This window comes from Neltuma alba, unplaced genomic scaffold (genome assembly GCF_004799145.2).
Source record: "Neltuma alba isolate B1F8T4 unplaced genomic scaffold, ASM479914v2 tig00011652_pilon, whole genome shotgun sequence".
In the NCBI taxonomy this organism is placed as follows: domain Eukaryota; kingdom Viridiplantae; phylum Streptophyta; class Magnoliopsida; order Fabales; family Fabaceae; genus Neltuma; species Neltuma alba.
In genome coordinates this window covers 51,036-68,911 of record NW_021636300.1, presented here as the reverse complement: position 1 = coordinate 68,911, position 17,876 = coordinate 51,036, and the positions used below count along the sequence as shown (strand labels likewise).

The 17,876-nt window shown below is 36.0% G+C and overlaps 2 protein-coding genes across 2 annotated transcripts; both read right to left on the bottom strand.

Annotated features, from left to right (window-relative positions):
• Positions 1 to 673: 673 nt before the first annotated feature.
• LOC114716381 (uncharacterized) lies at positions 674 to 5,256 on the bottom strand. The gene is given in 12 exon segments (XM_028901386.1): positions 674 to 739; positions 896 to 930; positions 1,029 to 1,183; positions 1,420 to 1,513; positions 1,878 to 2,003; positions 2,417 to 2,535; positions 3,062 to 3,149; positions 3,230 to 3,290; positions 3,821 to 3,869; positions 4,174 to 4,234; positions 4,321 to 4,534; positions 5,031 to 5,256. Coding segments are annotated over 12 exon segments (1,023 nt in total). The 5' UTR covers positions 5,036 to 5,256; the 3' UTR covers positions 674 to 723.
• A 1,349-nt stretch (positions 5,257 to 6,605) lies between these two features.
• On the bottom strand, positions 6,606 to 14,186 carry LOC114716382 (uncharacterized). The gene is made up of 7 exons (XM_028901387.1): positions 13,538 to 14,186; positions 12,699 to 12,798; positions 11,315 to 11,374; positions 8,467 to 8,581; positions 8,205 to 8,287; positions 7,503 to 7,564; positions 6,606 to 7,252 (listed from the first exon to the last, which is right to left on the bottom strand). The coding sequence occupies exons 1-7, from the start codon at positions 13,732 to 13,734 to the stop codon at positions 7,141 to 7,143; spliced, it is 729 nt and encodes a 242-aa protein (XP_028757220.1). The 5' UTR covers positions 13,735 to 14,186; the 3' UTR covers positions 6,606 to 7,140.
• Positions 14,187 to 17,876: the final 3,690 nt, after the last annotated feature.

Genomic DNA, 17,876 nt, shown 5'->3' with positions numbered 1-17,876 from the left:
AAGTTAGTTATTTGTAATAAATAAATGTTGTCATTCCTAAAATATCCGTGCTAATTAAGTGTATTGGTTAGAATTATCATTATTAGAAGGACTATCTTGGAAAAAAATGCATAAATATGAGAGAAAAAAGGATTGGGGTCTTATAATTAGGACCAAACAAAAAGTCAAACGGGGTCTTATATTAAGGACCGGAGGTAGTATTCCACTAATGTTAAAAGATTATACGTATTATATTGTTGCACAACTTTTATAATGGTGCCTATAACTCCTGCTGCAGGTGCAGCTTTCCAACTGCCACGATGTCGTCATAAACACCATTGGAAAGTATCCACATTGCCTAACGGACAAACAAGACCACCGTACGTTATTATAATTGAAACGGATTTACAACATCATTGAAATGGGTGAAGAAAGAAGCCGCTATTAATTTCGCACAACTTCGGGAGGTTCTGGTAACTGATTAGTAAAAGCATAGAAGAAGAATAATAGCATATACGAACATATGCATATGCTAAACTCACGTTCAAATGTTCGTCAGATTAGTACCAACCACAGAAAGCACAATTTGTCATTTCAGTTGGGACTCGGAACAGATGATATGGCAAAATATAATCCCATCACAAGCACAATTAGACAAGGGCCATTGTTCTACAAAGCTATCGAGATACAGCAAGCAGAGCTAGTGCATCCAGCCCTTTGAGTGACCATCTTGCATGTAAGGCTCTAGAAATCCAATGAACTGAAAGATATATTAAGAAAAATGTTAGTTGCAAATTTATTTTAAATATGCAAGCCCTATTTGCAAGATGAAAATAGAAAACTCAAAACCCAAAACTCTTTATGTTGAGCCTGATTCACTGCCATTACATAATAAATGCATCAAAGGAATTCCTACATGTACATCTCATGCTTCAATTTTGTTGCACTTGCCTAGTCATCCGGCAAAAAGAATATGAGAATTAAACAGCATAATATTTGAGCCTCTAGAAAAAGATGGGAAAGACCAAAATTTAAAGCTGTCTACACACCTTCCTTCCATCCTCCGTCCAGCGGGCACCATATCCATTGGCAACCCTTATCTCAAATATGAACCCATGTGGCGCGACAAAGTGCACATTCAACCAAGAACAATGTTCTATCAAGCGGTTGATAACATCCAATGCCAGCCTATTTTTATTAAAATCTGGAAAGAAAAGTAATTTTACAACTGGTAAAAACACTGTAACTGAGTTACTCAAGGCATAACAATATAAACCATGCTTTTCAGGAAACACGTCTTGCTACTCAGCGAACACGCATATGCAAATCTCTCTGGTAAAGAAAAATCACATTAAACATTCTCTATGTGAAACAGAATTTTCAAGCACAGATAAAGACCGAGGACATATTGAAGCACTTTTCTTTCAAACGGATCCTTACCGTTTCCATCTAAAGAACCCCAAAAATTATTGCTACTCCTATAGGTATGCTTTGCCAATGCACGAGCTCCATGAGTCAAGGCGCAACTCTTAAACTTAACAAGTCAAGCCGGAGAAAAGTAAAATTTATATTCAAGGAACACAATATTATAAGTGAAAGTACTCTGCAGCAAACACAACAACAAAACATGCTATAAGCAATTAAATTTTCTAAGAATAAAAGATTTTCTTAAACAGTGAATAATAAAGGCGATGTGAAAATATATTTTTTTCAGAAGGTACCATGAAAGCCATCTCAGTGATCTTTCGTGAGGTCTGACCACTTCATGATAGTAAAATCAGTGAAGAATCTAACAAAATCTTTAATACGTTCATATGGAGTGAATAGTATTAGCTCCAGAGATTCTTTATGAACTGCAAACGCGTGAGAGATAAGAATGCAAAAAAGCACTTTCTTACATTGGACTTGTATGGCATATTAAATGATGCTAATAGAGCGGATCTTGGAGGTGGAAGAGCAATAGAAGTTGTCCCTGGTATATGCATCAGACCAAGAAGGTCTCGAATTCCCTCATAGCTTAATCCCTGCATAAAGCAAGACTGCACAATGTCAGTGTCGTCAATTTTTAGATGAAGACATTCAAGCAGCAGGAGCACATGATGCGAAAGGGTGGGGGGAAAAAACTACATAGGTTATGAGGCATAAGTTAATAATGATTTTTCTAATAAATTATTCACAACTACACAAAACAAGTGGCAGCCAAGAAAAGAGCTGAAAACTTGCATAGCACCACAAAGATAAAAGGAGGGAAATCTACAAAAGCAACAGAGCTCAAATGTCAATAACAGGAGTTCAAAACATAGCAAAACAAAAATGAGTTTGTACTTATATCTGAGCAATAAGATGGGAGCAACATTTTAATGTTTTGAAAACAATGTCCAGCAAAATCAATAAGCCAACAGATAAGAATCAGCATTTTCAACAAATTGAAACCCACAGAAATTATGCTCGCCAGATAAATGTATGGTTGAACGGCCATTTTGGAAACAGTGATTGCAAGAGCACCATTTCCCTGCTCCTTTACTTCATTGTCCAATCTCTGGTAGATTTTTACACCTGTAATGCTGTGGGAATGTTATGCTGGAGGAATCAGTATTTTTATTAAAAAAAAAAATCATAACTGAATTTAGTTTGTATTACAGCTGCGAAAGACCTATTCAAGGTCACATTAAGGTAAACAGAATAACTATTTCCCAGTTCCCAGTCCAGCACAAGCGCTCTAGATTATCATGGATCCAAATTTAGTGAACTAGAACAGACATGAAGAGCTTTCATAAAACTAACAAACACATACATCTTAAATAAAAATCCAAAAGCCATCTATCATGTTCAGTAAAAAATAGTTATGTCAATTCTTCCCCTGTAAGTAAAACAGCAACCTCTTAAGCTCACAAGAGTTCACAAGAGGTCGAGTTAAAATGTAGGGCAGATTATTGCACAATAAAAACTGCAAGGAGTGCTCTGGTTAATGATGCGAAAAAAAATATCCTTGTCTATTGATATCATAATGCCATTATTTACAAAAGAAGTGCATTTGACGTATTCATTGTCGGTCCAAAACCAATTACAGCAGAAAAAGGACCCTTTTCCACATTTTTAACTCCTGGGAGAACTTTTCCAAGCCTCTCTGTCTCCAACATTCCAGAGGATACAGGATGCCACTGGACTCCCTAAATATTAGTGAAGTTTAGAGATCAGAGCAAAGCAGTTACAGACAGAAAAACCATACGGCATTGGGAATGAGACTAACTGCCAACTGAACTTCAAAGACCACACACTTATTTATGAGAACCAGATTTCCTCATTCAATCCTGGAAAAAAAAGAAGCAGAGGTGGGGGAGAGGAAAAATCAGAAAGGAAATAACGAATAAGAAAAGTAAAATGGTAAAAACAGACAGAACTACGGTATTTCAATGCCCAAAGACTAAGAAGACAAAATTTAATTAATGCTTTATAGAAGCAGCGTCTGTCTATGCCATGTTTTGATCAAGCTTTGGTATGAAGAAATCAGATTATTGCTTACACGAAAAAAGGCAACGAGGCATCTAGTTTCTGACATAAAAAATGTTCCCCCTGATAAGCCAGCTATTTGTTCGGTTGGTTCTGTTGTTGGCCTCCTATTAATTACTAAGTTCATATATCTTTTACATCGAGAGGTTAAATACAGTTCAAAGTGTTCCCACTACAAGCAGAATATTGCATCTGGAGTCATCACTAAACTTCAAATCCATGGGAAGCGCAAAGGTTTTGTTCATCTGCCCTTTATATGAAAACGAAAAAAGTTATTGATGATGAAAAGGGGGGGGGAACAGATCTAAGCGTAAAATTAATTTCTTAAAACCTGCTATATTTATCACTAGCGCACTTTGCTTCAATTGTTTCTAGGCCATCTGCAAACAGAGAAGATAAATGACTTTAGTAGAATTGAATTCTTGTGAGTAAATATTATGGATGATACTTGTGTGGATTCAGAGGAGGAGACAGGAGGCCAACTTGATGATAGCATAGACGATGTCTGATGGATTTTTAAAAAAATATCTTTCCGTGTTCAGGTTGGTAGATAAGAGTCCATGCACAAACAGAATGTCACAATGAATGATAGATAGTTTTCTTGCACAGTAACAGGTGAGTACAAAATGGAGAAGAATAACATTTTCTTCCATTGAGATCTATCATACCGACTCATGAATATACCTTTCAACTCCGGAAAAAAAGGCTCCTCAATATGTAGCTCAAAGGCAAACCTCTTCAAAATCTGTCAAAATATAACTTTCTGTACTATAATTTACCTTAATTAATAATAAACTAATTCAACCAAGCAACGAACAGTTGAGAATGTACATTCAATATTTCAGATCCCCTCTCAACGATCAATTTCTGCCACTCGTTTCGTTTCTGCTGGATGGAACTACAATCATGGATCATGGTTAAATGATTGCATGTCCTGCAGAACGCTCCAGAACTCATACACTTTAACAGAGCTGATGCTAGACGCTTGTATAAGGGATACGATGAACTCCTTCTAACGAATCTGTAAAGTAGAAACGCGTCGGGTCTAAATCAACGCAAAAGAGGAAAAAATGGTCAAATTAATTTATCTCCAAAACCAGCAGCCTATTCCACATTTACTGATATGCATAAAATTTAAAATTTCTCCAAGTTTTTTTAACTGAAACCAACTCCAACCGCGAAAGCACGAACGAAGGATTTATCGTTAATAGGTAAAGTAAAGATTTTCCCGCAACATCTGGACAATGTAATGATACATTGGCACATTAGCAGAGCTGGTGCAAGTATGGAGGATGCGAATAAATTGAGTTGGCTGAAAAGGCAGGACAAATAAATCACCGGGAATTAGCATCCCTTGTAGCTTCTTAGCTTATTAGCTAATTAGCTTGTTTAACGATACTCAAACACAATGACCACAGGAAATCATGGAAATTAGCGTCCCTCGTAACTTTGATTCATTATGCCAGTCCTTTTTCCCCGTACACAATACACAATGAAATGAAATAGGAAGAAATTCACAGCGGGAAAAAAAAATTACCAACATCATCTGAGTAAGGATCAGTTGGGTCAGCTTTGAGAAGGGTTGAGCAGAATGTCTCGGAGAGGTTCAGAAGTTGCAAGCTAAAGGTATTGTTTAGGCGAGCGTGAAGAGTAAACTTCAGAAGCTCCTCAAAACGATGTCTCAGTTCCAACGAAAAACCATTTTCAGCTCTCTGTCGGTTTTGCATTGCGGCAGCATCGGAGTCCATGGGCAGGGCAAGTAAAAACGCTAGTTTGCAATAACTTATAAATAATTTTTTATTCATAATTTACAGAATGTAAAATAAGTATGTTTAAACGTTCTTACAAACAGACCCAATATATTGCCAATCCCCACGGAGACACGCACCGACGGATGCAAGGAAGGAAGGAAGAACGACGCCATTACGGAAGTAATACTCTATTCGGAGTTCGTATTAAAGATAACCACTAATTTACTCGTATCAGAAAAGGGAGTTAAGTCAGCTATCTTTAAATAAATGTATCTCTAAAATATCATTATTAAAATCCCTCTCTCCATTAATAAAGATATCTTAAGAAAAAATTTTAACATCATGATTGATAAGATATTTAATTGTAAAACTTAGATAGCTTAATTATAAGCTGGTCGAAATGTAAAGGAGCCCAATTATAGAAATTGAAAGATTTAGTTATGAAAATTAAAATAAAAAAAAACTTGTTGTATATCAATCATAGATTGTGAAAAAATTTTATATTTAAAAAACGGATGATGAAAGTTTTGATTTTTTAGTCTGTCTTAATTATCGATTTGATTCATGAAGCTTAATCTTTATTAACATGAAGTTTAATCTTGAGGGACTTAATTGAACGATGGAATAAAAAATATTTTGCCCCCTTTTTTTTCGCATCCACTTTTTTGGGCCAACACATCCATTTATTATTGTTAAACCTTAATCCTTTTAACTAATCTCATAGATTAATAGTTTCTAAATGTCATCAATTTGCTGCAGTAATCCCTCTATATCACTTTTTCCTAAGAAAAAGTGAATAAATACATTTTCATGTGCTTAGAAATGTCGTAAAAACTTGTCAATCCTCGAAGAAGCCAGGTTACTTGTTAGTTTTTAGGAAATAAGTATGCAGAATATGAATATGTGCTTAGAAGTATGTACCTCCTCTAAAATTTTAAGGGCTTACACAATTTTCGAAATTTTAGATACATGCATGTTCTTACGGTTACGATTAATTCAAATTTTAATAATATTGCATAGAAAATAATAATTAAATCGGATTAAAATGTAATTGTATCCAAAAATGCTTAGTCAGACATAATTAAGTCTTTGATTACGTAATGTTCTTCTTAAATTAAATTACGCATGATTTTGGGTGCGTTGAATGTGCATGTGACATCAATTGTGATTTTCATGGCTTTTTAGTATGGATAATGTCCTGATGAATAAGTACTGCTGGTGTGCGTGAGGGAAGTAGAGAGGGAGGAAGCCGTACGCTAAATACATGATGGAGCAATAAATCTCGGCGTTAAGAACAAAATAAAATCAAGCTCCTCACAGAAATTTTCTTTTTTTAAGAAAAAAATCATGACGAAGCATGCACAGTTGGTCGACCATAGCCGTTATGAAACTGACAATGAATTCTCCACTTAGTGCAAATATGACATTTACAGGGAAGATTACTCGGCTGCACTCGGCATAATACAAGGTTGATTAGACTGACAAACACAAGATAACTGACTACCATTTCTCACATGCTAACAGAATCAACTGAGAACATCAGTGAAACTCAGTGCTGTAAATAAATCGCATTTCCTAAATTCAACCGACGATTGCCACGAAGAATACTCCCTACTGGTACAATAAAGACGGAGCCCACTAAGAGAACCAAAAACAGGAAAACCAATTAAAAAAAATTAATAATAATGAAGGCTAATTCAACCTGATGATTCTCCACACTTATTTCATTGTTTCTTCTTCCTGTTTTTCTTTGTTTCTTTCTTCTTCTTCTTCTAAAAGTCGGGTCATCTAGATTAGCACTTCGTTCCTCACACAAGTGTGGGAATATTATTGGAGTGCCCCCGGGAGGCAGACTGTGGAAAGACAAGCCCGAACGGAGATGAACGAACATTGAGCATCATCACGATTGCGTAGGGAGGTTTGTTCTTGGAAGAATAGAGTTGGCCAAATCTTCATTCACCTTTATTGGTAGAGGTGGCATTTGCTTCATCACCTCTGGCAAGTCATTCAAACTGCCACGAAAAAAAGAAGGAAAAAAAAAGAAAAAAAAGGGGGAGGTGGGGAGTGCTTTTAGTTGGTGAGCAACGTGAGAAAAAGCAAAGTAGCATATAAATAAACTCTGTTTCCTATTAATGAAGAACTTGCCGACGTTCAGATACCACAATGTAAAACAGTAACGGATGAAACAATCTTAATATAATTTCAAATACATGAAGGGAGTAGTTATGGGAATATGCAAGAGAAACAGTAAAAATAACTCACTCGTTCATAATTTTAAGAATGTTATCTCTTGTTTGGCAGAATAGATTAATGTTCTCCTGTATCTGAAAACAAAATGGAGAGAACAGGGGAAAAATTATATCAGCTTTGGAAATGATAATAATAAGACTAGAAAACAGAAGTCAGACATCGAATTTTCAATATAACAGCCACAAGAGACACGATGAAACATCCTAGTCCGCCAGTATACCGTTTGCGGTAGGCATACCCTTGTCAGGTCCATATCAAAGTGGTTTTGAAATGATTATAGTTTTTTAGCCACGGCTTTTGGTATGAAAACGCACTGATATTGTTTCTAAAATTATATCAAAATAAGTACTTTCACGGAATATACCTCGCCATAGCCATATCTTTTTCCCCCCAAAATTTACCCAATATCCAGTTCTTTCAATACCATATGCATACCTCTTTCGGTAATAGATAAGGTCTTTACAGCAGTTTCACAACCTCATAAAAATACAATGATGCCGCTGTTGACTAAAATTCCATTCCACATGAGACCCGAAAGCACCAAGGGGAAATAGTCAAGTGATTTCACAAAAATGAAAGTGGAGGAAAAATAGGATTGGGACACTTATAGTAGTCATCTGTCTCATGCCCAGATCCGTACAATTGATACAAACAGAATTTTACTTTGCACAAAAAGCAGAAACAGAGAAGGTCAAAAAAAGGGCATCAGCTTACCTGGAAAGCAGCTAGATTTGCAGATATTTGATTCAATGCCTGCGCATTTTGCTCCAATAGCTCACCAGTGGGGCCTCCAATAGCTACAAGAAGCCCAAAGAAATTTTCAGACATAAAATAAGTCAACTGAACATAAAGAAATGCAACCATGAGATCCTTGAAAGGTAAATGAAACGCCTACAATAGAAAAAGCCTCTACTCTCATGTTTGAAAAACCTCAAACATTCAAGGCCAATGAAATTCAGAAGGCATGGTGTCCGACCTTTGTAGGAAATGCCATCATCATTGTCCACCATAATCACTGGCGGAGCATATGGGGAAACATTAGACCGGGTGGCAAAGTGAGATGACTTCGTTGATGGATCAGAAACCCTTTCCTAGAAACAAAAATAGGGACCTCCTTAACATCAGAAATTCCACCAAACATGAAAATACGTATAAATATTTAACTTAAGAGGTTTCAGCATGGCACGAATGCACTTTTTACTATTTGCTTCCATTCTTCTTTGTCAATTTTATTTCCAGATATTTCTTGGAAGCCCAAGATGCTGAAATTTTTGAACATTTAACAAGTCAAAAAAACTTACAAATAGTCAAATACCATGCTTGGCCTATTCCAAAAGAAAAATAGTGAATGTAACCATCATGATGCAGATTCTCCGAGAAATAAATGGAATGCTAAAAGGAAACACAGTAAGTAAAACGCCAAAACAATAACAACAACAACAACGTCTTGTCCCGCTAGGTGGGTCAGCTACATGGATCGTACGACGAAGTAAAACGCCAAAACCTGAAGCCTAAATGAAAGCAGGGCAACTTTTTATTCAAAACATTTAGATGACCAGTAATATAGTAGAAACCAACTAATTCCAGACTATGAAATATTGTTGGAAAGTACAGAGTTAGAAATACAGGGATTAATTAGCATTGGAAGCTCAGTAAACATTCAGCTTCAACACGAAGCTGATAAATTTCTGGGGATGTTTTGTGAGATCATGCAATAAATATTGGTCAAAGTTATTAAATAATTGTAATGAAATGGCAGCAAAGTCCATCTTCTTGCCTTTCAGTTTTATGTGAATTTTTAGCATTTTGGCACAAATAAGCTTTTAGATAACTTCATAGCACATACAAATGCCAAAGCCTGAAGAATAGTGTGACCAGATGTTAAGCACCAATACTCCAAAAAATGGAGCTGTATCACATCTTACACTTATGTTGGATGCAATACTTTAAACGTGAAAGAAAGGAAAGACCATTTTGGAGGTACCTATAATGTCTCTCAATTTTTAATTTGGTACCTATGCAGTTTTCTCTCCTTAATTAAATCTTTAATTTTGCTCTATTAACATCATTAACCCTTGTATAAAGACTAATAATACTAATAGAGCAAAGTTACAAGAGTTAATATTGCTTAAAAGGTAAAATTAAATGATTCAATTAAGAGGCAAAAACAAATAGATACTAAATTAAAAATTGAGAGAAAGTATAGGTACCTCCATTATGGTTTTCCCGTGAAACAAAATCAACAAGGCTAAGATGTTAGGATCATATGTGATCCATTTCATGTTTGTCGGGTCATCTAGGAAGGAGGAACAAAGCTGAGCAATGTATTAAAGAACTAGAAAAAACCTAAGAAGCGGTAGAAGAATTGCACATAAAGCCTATGCTTCCAGGTCAGAAGGCTGCAGCTTAATGGAGGTTCTGGAGAAAAATTGGAAGCCCAGGCTTTGTAAAGCAAACCAAGGCATGCAGAAATCAAATACAAGAACCCGAGAAAATAAAGCCATGGCTTGTGAAATTGCATGACACAGCATGCCATCATCAGAAATCCTCAAAACTTGGTCTTTTTGCTCAAAGCTGCAGCACTCCAGTCACAAAGTTGAGGAGTCTTCTATAAATAGCAGAAGAAGCTAAAGGATGCAGACTGGAAGAGAAAGAGCACCAATCTAGGTATCAGAGAACTGGAGAGAGTGTTGGAGGCTCGAAATTGAAGGTCGCACACATCATACGGTGTTTTCTTTATTCCCTTCACTCCTGTGTATTTGGATGGTTACGAGCTGTATTTTTTTCATTTTTGTATTTTTTCTATCCATATGCGGCTGGTTTTCATAATTCTAAAATTATTTTGAACCTACTTATGGATTCTTAGCTACAATTGCTTCTCCTTGTCTGCCATTTGATATATGTGTCCTCTAGTTTTGCCAACTGTTGATTGGTGGTTTGGATGTTCCAGTCGTATCTAGAGAAAGGAATTCTATAATAGGTCTAGCAACTAACAGTGGAAGATTGCAAGTGTTAAAAATAGTTTGTTAATTCGAATACAAGCGTGCTGATTAACTTCACATAGACAAATAGATTTTTCCACATTAAACAATAGGATTAATCACCTAGAAGATTGAGGGTAATCTAATGAAACACCTAATGCAGTGAGTGACTAAAGGGGAAAAAAACATCTTACTTTAAAATCAAATCCTGATTATCACATGCTGCATTAAATGCACGGAAAAGAGAATATTGAACAATTGCAAAGAAATAAGTAGGGTATAAATAGTTTTAGGTCCTCATATTGTTGCAGAACCCACCTTCACTTTCCCATTTGCACTCCCTGATTCCATTCATCTTTGAAAATTCGGTCTATACTTGTTTGGTTTAAATTCTAGCATGTTTTTGAGTTTATTAAACCAGTTCAAACGAATTTCTCAAGGGATGATATCCCTTCTTTGTATTATATTACTTGTGTAATGACACTTACCATATGCACACTTCTAAAGTGTAAGGTCTGATATTTTGACAGTCAAGAATCAGACATTGGAGCATTGAGCAATGTAGATAATCAATAAGTGGAGGATATTCAAGACAAAACTCCATAATTTCTCTCGAATATTATGTGATTTCACATGTGTGCCAAATCAACATGGCAAAACAAGCAAGTGAGCACGAAAGATGGAACAAAGAGATTATTCAACACATAACAAGTTCTACAAACCACCAATGTTCTTGGAAGAATTAAGGAGTACATATAAACAAACACTCACAAGATTAAAAGAAGGGGGGAACCCAAATTTGTTACATTAATGATCATAATATCCAATAAATTAAAGTAGTACCTTTTTATCTTTACTTTTCCTTGTCAAATCATCCTTCCTTCTCTTGCTATTTTCTTTTTTCTGCCAAAAGTAGAAGACCAAAATTGTCATATAAAAGTAATTACATATTTAAAAGGAATCTCCTAATTGCATTAAGAAATTGATAGCACATGGTCAGATGTTTATGCCAGTTGCATCGTAAGAGTGTCTCCACCAGGTTTAAATGAGTTATTGACAACTTCGGTTGGTGGCTAATAAATAGGAGATGCATAGGTAAACTTACAGATGTCAAAACAGTTCCACAACGTGATGAGCTTCATATTAATTTCTGTACTTAGATATTAATACTAAAGAAAGTTTATGAACCAATGATAACATAATGTTTTTTCTTAATCATACAAAATCAGGGTAAGCAAAAGAAATAGACACATCTAACACCAATCTAATGGAGAAGCAAATGATCAGTCATCCACAGGCAGGCAAGATAATCAACCTGAAACTTAAAAGACAACACTCAAACCAGTTTTACGTAATGAGCTTAACATTAGTTACAAGAATTTGAAACTGAGACCCTTGTGACCCAACGCAACATTATCTTTTTCTTTAGTACTCGAAAGGGGGTCGAAAAAGAGATCAAAGTGTTTAGCACCACTAAAATGGAGGGACCAATCCCCAGTCGTTCATTATTCTTCAAGGCAGGCTAGAAGATCAGCATTAATTTTAAGTAAAAGAACATTCACAATTACATAAAGCTCAACAAATATCCCACCAGACAAGGTAAAAGAAGAGGTGAAAATAAAGCAACTAAATGGAGGGTAGAGCCATAGCACTACCAGATCAAAAAACTTTACAGAATTCATTAACAAGAGTCGGGATACTCTGAAATTCTTTACTCATAAATTTCCTGTAGAATTTAAAAAATGAGAGAAAAGAGAAAATAGGGGGGCAAATAAGAAGTGGTTTCATATACAGTTATACTTTTTTGTGTCACTTTTTCTCTGAACTCTACGACTGCAAAAACCATTAGAGGATTATTACCCCATAAAACATAACACTGCCATTAAACCTTTGCACATAGTCAATTGAGCTTAGCTCAGGCATGAATGGGAGTTGGTGCTGGGCCTAAAAAGATTTATTAGAAAGAGAAAAAGCCATAGCTTTTTGAAGATAAGATATCCTCAAACCCCACAACATAACATCTTAAAGCATACAACAACAACGAGCCTAAAATTTTCATCTACAAAAAGATTGTCACAAATCAGATCCTGCTGCCTAGTGCATGGAAATCCCTCATACAAATGTTTAAAGAAAAAGGTCCTCATGAACTCAAAGTAATCATAGATTTTTAAGGCATTTACAATAGCAAATGGCCTAAGGAAGCAATAAAAAGTATTGCAGCACTTACATTCATCCATCTAACACGGAGTGCTACGTCCCGCACTGTCTTATTCTGTAGTTGCAGGGCTATCTTTGCATAGCGTATTATGTTAGATTCTGAGGTAAACCTACGATACAAAATTTAGAACTAGCATTTAATAAAAGACTACCTGCAGTACTTAGAAAACACAAATTGGTATTCCAGCAAATGAAACCAAAAGATCACAATTCGACAGCCCAAGTGAGTCTACTGTACACTCCTAGAGATGACATGTAATCAAGCTTGCTTCCTGCTCATTTCAGCTAAGCTTTAAAAATCACCGATGAAAAAAAAGAAATGAATGTCACTGTGACAGGAAGACTAGCATAAAATGAGAACCAAGACACCCTTCACTGATGTAACCAGAATTATAATCCCGATTTTACCTACAATGGGAAATGCATATGACTCATGCAGACTCCTAATTGTTTAAAAACTTGAAATCAGTTTTGAGGTGCCCTAGGTCCATGTATATCTCATGTAAACAGAAGTAACAACTTTTACTGGATGATGTCCCGAAAAAGCAGCAATGAATCAGTTTGAAAGAAAGCCCTGCATACCCGAGTCAATATTGGAATTGTGGATAGTGTTTCTCATATTGAAAGTTTAACTCAAATAGCTTTCCAACAGTTTAATAAATAAAAATCTTCAACGCTACCATGCTTCTTTGAAACCAAAGTAACCCAAGAAGACAAATGTGCAAGGTGAAACAAACCAAAAAGATAACCCCAAAAACAACAGTTCACCAAAGCAATCCTGCGGAAGTTATAGAAACTCAAATTTTATTACAGGGCGAGAGACGGCGGAAAAGCCAAATTTTTACTCACTTTGCAAGCCCCTCTTCAAGTATGGCCTGCTCATCAGGCGTCCAATCCAAGGATATACCCGGGTTGTGTTTCATGGCCAGAGCCGCACCTGAACTCTCCGGAGCCGAACTGCCGTTGTTGGGATTGGCACCACTAACCCCGTTGAACGAAGACGAAACATGGGTCTGCTCCTGATGGTTCCCAGACGGGTTAGCCATCAAAACAAGCGTTCAAGTAAACCCACCGCAATTTCCGATAGAGTTTATATAGGGTGGAGAAATTCACTAAGCCCGGTACCAAAAATTGACAGTTGGTTCCCGCCAATTAACCGTGGCCCGCCGAGAGAGTCTATGAAGAAAGTCAAATATAAAAGGGGGAAAATCAAACAGAGAGAGTGCGCTTGAAAACGATAGACATGGAAGGAGACTGAAGGGAGCTCTAAGAAGAAGGAATGATAAAACAAAGGAGGACAGACTGGGATGTGTACGGAAGTCAGGGAGGGTTTTGACGCTTGGAGTTGAAGGTGCAATGTAATTGCAGAGTTGAAAAGATTGCCTCTTTCTACCTCCAGTCTTTCTTTAGGATTTTTTTGCCCTTTTATATCTTTTCAGCAGCTTGTAAATCTCAGGAGATGCAATTTTTTTGCGGCACCCGGCTCTTCCTCGCGGGGGGGTTCGAAATGCTTGTTTCCAAAGATAATTTGATCCAGCCTAGCCTTTCTTCCTCGTTCAAGATTTGACGGAGTTTTATCTTTTAACGATCATCAATATATTACATCAGTAATCAATAAATTACACCAGTAATATATTTAAAATATATATATTAATAATTAATAATTAATAATAGTCATAATATCAACAAAAAAGGGAGAATTTCGTTATAAGACCATAGTAGGTAGATAATTTCCGAGCAAGTCCAAACAAATCTGAAACCTAGACTGCAGAGTTTAAGGATCAAATTGAAATAAGATTTCATCGTAATATCAACAAAAAAGGGAGAATTTCGTTATAAGACCATAGCGGGTAGATAATTTCCGACCAAACCCAAACAAATCTGAAATCTACACTACAGAGTTTAAGAACCAAATTGAAATAAGATTATTTCATACGATCAACAAAAAAGAGAGAATTTCGTTATAAGATCATAGTAGGTAGATAATTTCCGACCAAGTCCAAACAAAACTGAAATCTACACTAAGATTTCAAGGTGAAATGACGTTATTACCCCTAATGATGGAAGGCATCCAAGAGACGCCATTGTTTGCTGAGACTTCAGCATGAATTCCCACCAGCAGCGTGAGACGCCATCAGAGGCGATTTTTGCGAAGTAGAGGGCGGTGGTTGTTGTTAAAGCAGTGCGAACATGAGTTAGTGTCAAAAACTAACTAAATTTTTTGACAACCGGTTATTTAACTATGACCTGGCCAATCCAAAAACGGTCATGGTTGAGTTAAAAAAGAGAGAGGTCCAATGTCACTTTAGTCACGTAAAACAAGTCAAGAGGCACAGGATAGTTTAATTGGTAGATATTTTCCACTCATGCACGATGCATCGTTTTGTGCATGCGCGTATTGGCCTGCATGCATCTTATAGATTTTGAGGATTCATTATCTTAGTGTATTTCCACATATCAAGTTTTTGCTTTACGATCATATTAGATAATATAAAACTAATCGGCTTGGGCGGATGGCGTTATAGCCAACTCATTGCTTGCCCATCAATTCTCTCACATGGGTTTTGCTTCCAACTCTGGCAGAATATATTCTGGATGGTCAAACCTTAATGCTAAGAGAATAAATAATGTTTGAGAGATGATTCGGACCCTTCATTTGCTCTTCATGTTGTTATTGTTTTTTTCTGGTACATCTTCATGTTAATTATTGGGTACCACTAGTCTAGAAAAGTACGTCAGGGAGTGCTTTTTGACCGCTAGCCTTAAGTGCTAAGCCTGCCATTTAATTTAGCATCAATGCTCCCTCCCCAGTTTCCCAGTTCTTCATATTCATATGATATAAAACCATCTAGACCTACGAATTAGCCTCGGCTTTCTTTCTTTCTTTCTTTTTGAGAAAACGGAGCAAGAAAAAATTGTCAAGACAAAAACTAGAAATACATGATGCTAAGCCTCGGCTTCCTTCCTTTTGCAGCAGGGTTACGAAGGTCTCATAGGCCTAACTAGTTAAATCTCATGTTTACAGGTTTGTTTGGGATAGTATTCAAAAACACTTATAAGCACATTTAATCTAAGCCAAAATAAAACTTTTTCCATACACTTACCTCATATTTCATAAATCATTACGTCAAATACGAGGAACTAATCTGTTTTGTTGCATATTTGTCTCCTTTTTAAGGGGTGTTTGGATAGAAACCAAACCATGGTTTCAGAAGTGCTTTTACGGATTATGAAGTAAATATGTGGAGAAGGTTACCTCGTTTTGCGGAAAAGTGCTTCTGAAACCGCAGTTTTGAGAATGCCAAACACTCCCTTAGTGTGTCCACAAAAAAAAAGGTAGATATGATCTTTTAATTTTTAAGACTAGCTTCTAAAAAGTAAGGAAAGCAAGATTTGCTTGAAAATTAATTATTTGATTATTTTTATTTGTTAATTAAAAAAGGTTCTTTTATTTATATATACAAATATTAGAGTTGAACAACGAGCAGGACGGGCTAACCCGAAGGTTAGCCCATAACCTCACATTTATGAATAAATGGGCATGGGTTAACCCATAACCCATTGACAGCCCATTTAAACCCATATCAAATGGGTTATGAGGCAGTTCGTTTAGGTTGACTGGGTTATGGAGTAACTCATTTAGTTTTTTTTGTTTTGGCAGCTTTTTCAGCATAGTTATCTTATATGCAACCTTGTGAAGCTCTTAATAAATTTTGCATATCAAATGACAAATCAAATATGAAATAACATCATAAAGTGTCTACCATATTCAATCACACAACCTTACATGTAGTCATTTAATGAAGAATAAAAATATTTTTTAAAAAATTAAAACTTAAACTGGCGGGTATGGGCAGCCCAATACCTTGCCCATAGCCCGTCCTGTTTAATGGGTTACCCCGCCCATTTATAGTCTTCTATTTGGACTAATTGGACAAGCTTAAACAGGCAAAAATTTACTGGGCCACAAGCAAGTTAATAGGTAATGGGTTTCTTGCTCACCCCTAACAAATATTATATTTTTATTTAAATATATATTGAAATATTTATATATTTTTATCCATATTCAACTTTAAATATTTAATATTATATAATATTAAACTCACACCCTTTATGGAATTACACATTTAGAAGTACTTTAATTTTAATTGATCTCATCCAATTAAGTTCTAGTTCATGCATTAACTTCTTACTAAAAGTATCCAGACATAAATGGACTTTTGGCAAATGAACTTTCAGCAAACTGAAAATCAAACATATTCTAATTATGTGGATTTAGATGTTCATGACAGGTCAATGTGACGGATACCTTGAGCAGGTTTAGCCATGAAACTTATTCACAAGTAGCAGTGGTAAGATATAGGAGCCAACTTTGTTGCAGTGTTTCTGATCTGTCTCCTGGTCATTGGTTGTGGCTGAAATAATAATTTTCATGCTGAGGCAGAAACTATCTCCCTACGTCTTATATGTGTAGGGACCAAACATGCATGAATTTCCCTACTTTTGTTTTTTGTAGTTTCACTAACTTGTTGTTGCCCCTTTTACAGCTGTGAATTGCCTAATGGCTTGTACATTTTGGGGAAGGCTTATTAACACTTAATCCTTATCATTCTAATCGCTTCTTACTACCACCGCACGCATGTTGTTCCTCACTTAACTTGGTTGCCATTTTTTATTTTTCAAGTTTTCTTGCATCTATCGTATCGTCTGAAAGAAAACCAAAAGTGACATGCATTGCTTTGTTGTAAATGTTTCTGAATGACATTGTTCCACTCCTCTCCTCACAAGACTGCCCTTGCTGGACTAGTTACCATGTTGCATGCATGCCTTAGCATGAAAGCCATTGTCTTGGGAAATTGTCTTGGGAAAGTATCACTATGTTCTATACTTTCTCGTTTTGGTAATGCAAGTTTGTTTTCATATTGAGTCATGTATCCTCTGTTTAGTCATATGTTGAGACTCAGGTTTAAGCTTTTATGTTTGTGGCAACAAGCAATGATGTTACTTGTTTTGGAAAAAAAGATTCACTAGTAGCACTTATTTTTGCGTGGCACAAGATAAAAATCTTGCTCGAGGAAGATATATTTTGACCTCACAGCCCATGAAAAAGTGACGAGTTTCTGTTTTCAAAAACACATGCCTCTTAACAAGGTCAAGGTATTATCATTAACCATGCTAAAACAAAAAT

What these genes read in the sequence shown, in the direction of transcription:
- LOC114716382 (XM_028901387.1), bottom strand. Translation starts at nt 13,734, where the DNA reads ATGGCTAACCCGTCTGGGAACCATCAGGAGCAGACCCATGTTTCGTCT. An exon ending in CTTGAAGAGGGGCTTGCAAA is followed by an intron (nt 12,799 to 13,537) that starts GTGAGTAAAAAT and finishes TTTGTATCGTAG; the next exon opens with GTTTACCTCAGAATCTAACA. An exon ending in TCCGTGTTAGATGGATGAAT is followed by an intron (nt 11,375 to 12,698) that starts GTAAGTGCTGCA and finishes TACTTTTGGCAG; the next exon opens with AAAAAAGAAAATAGCAAGAG.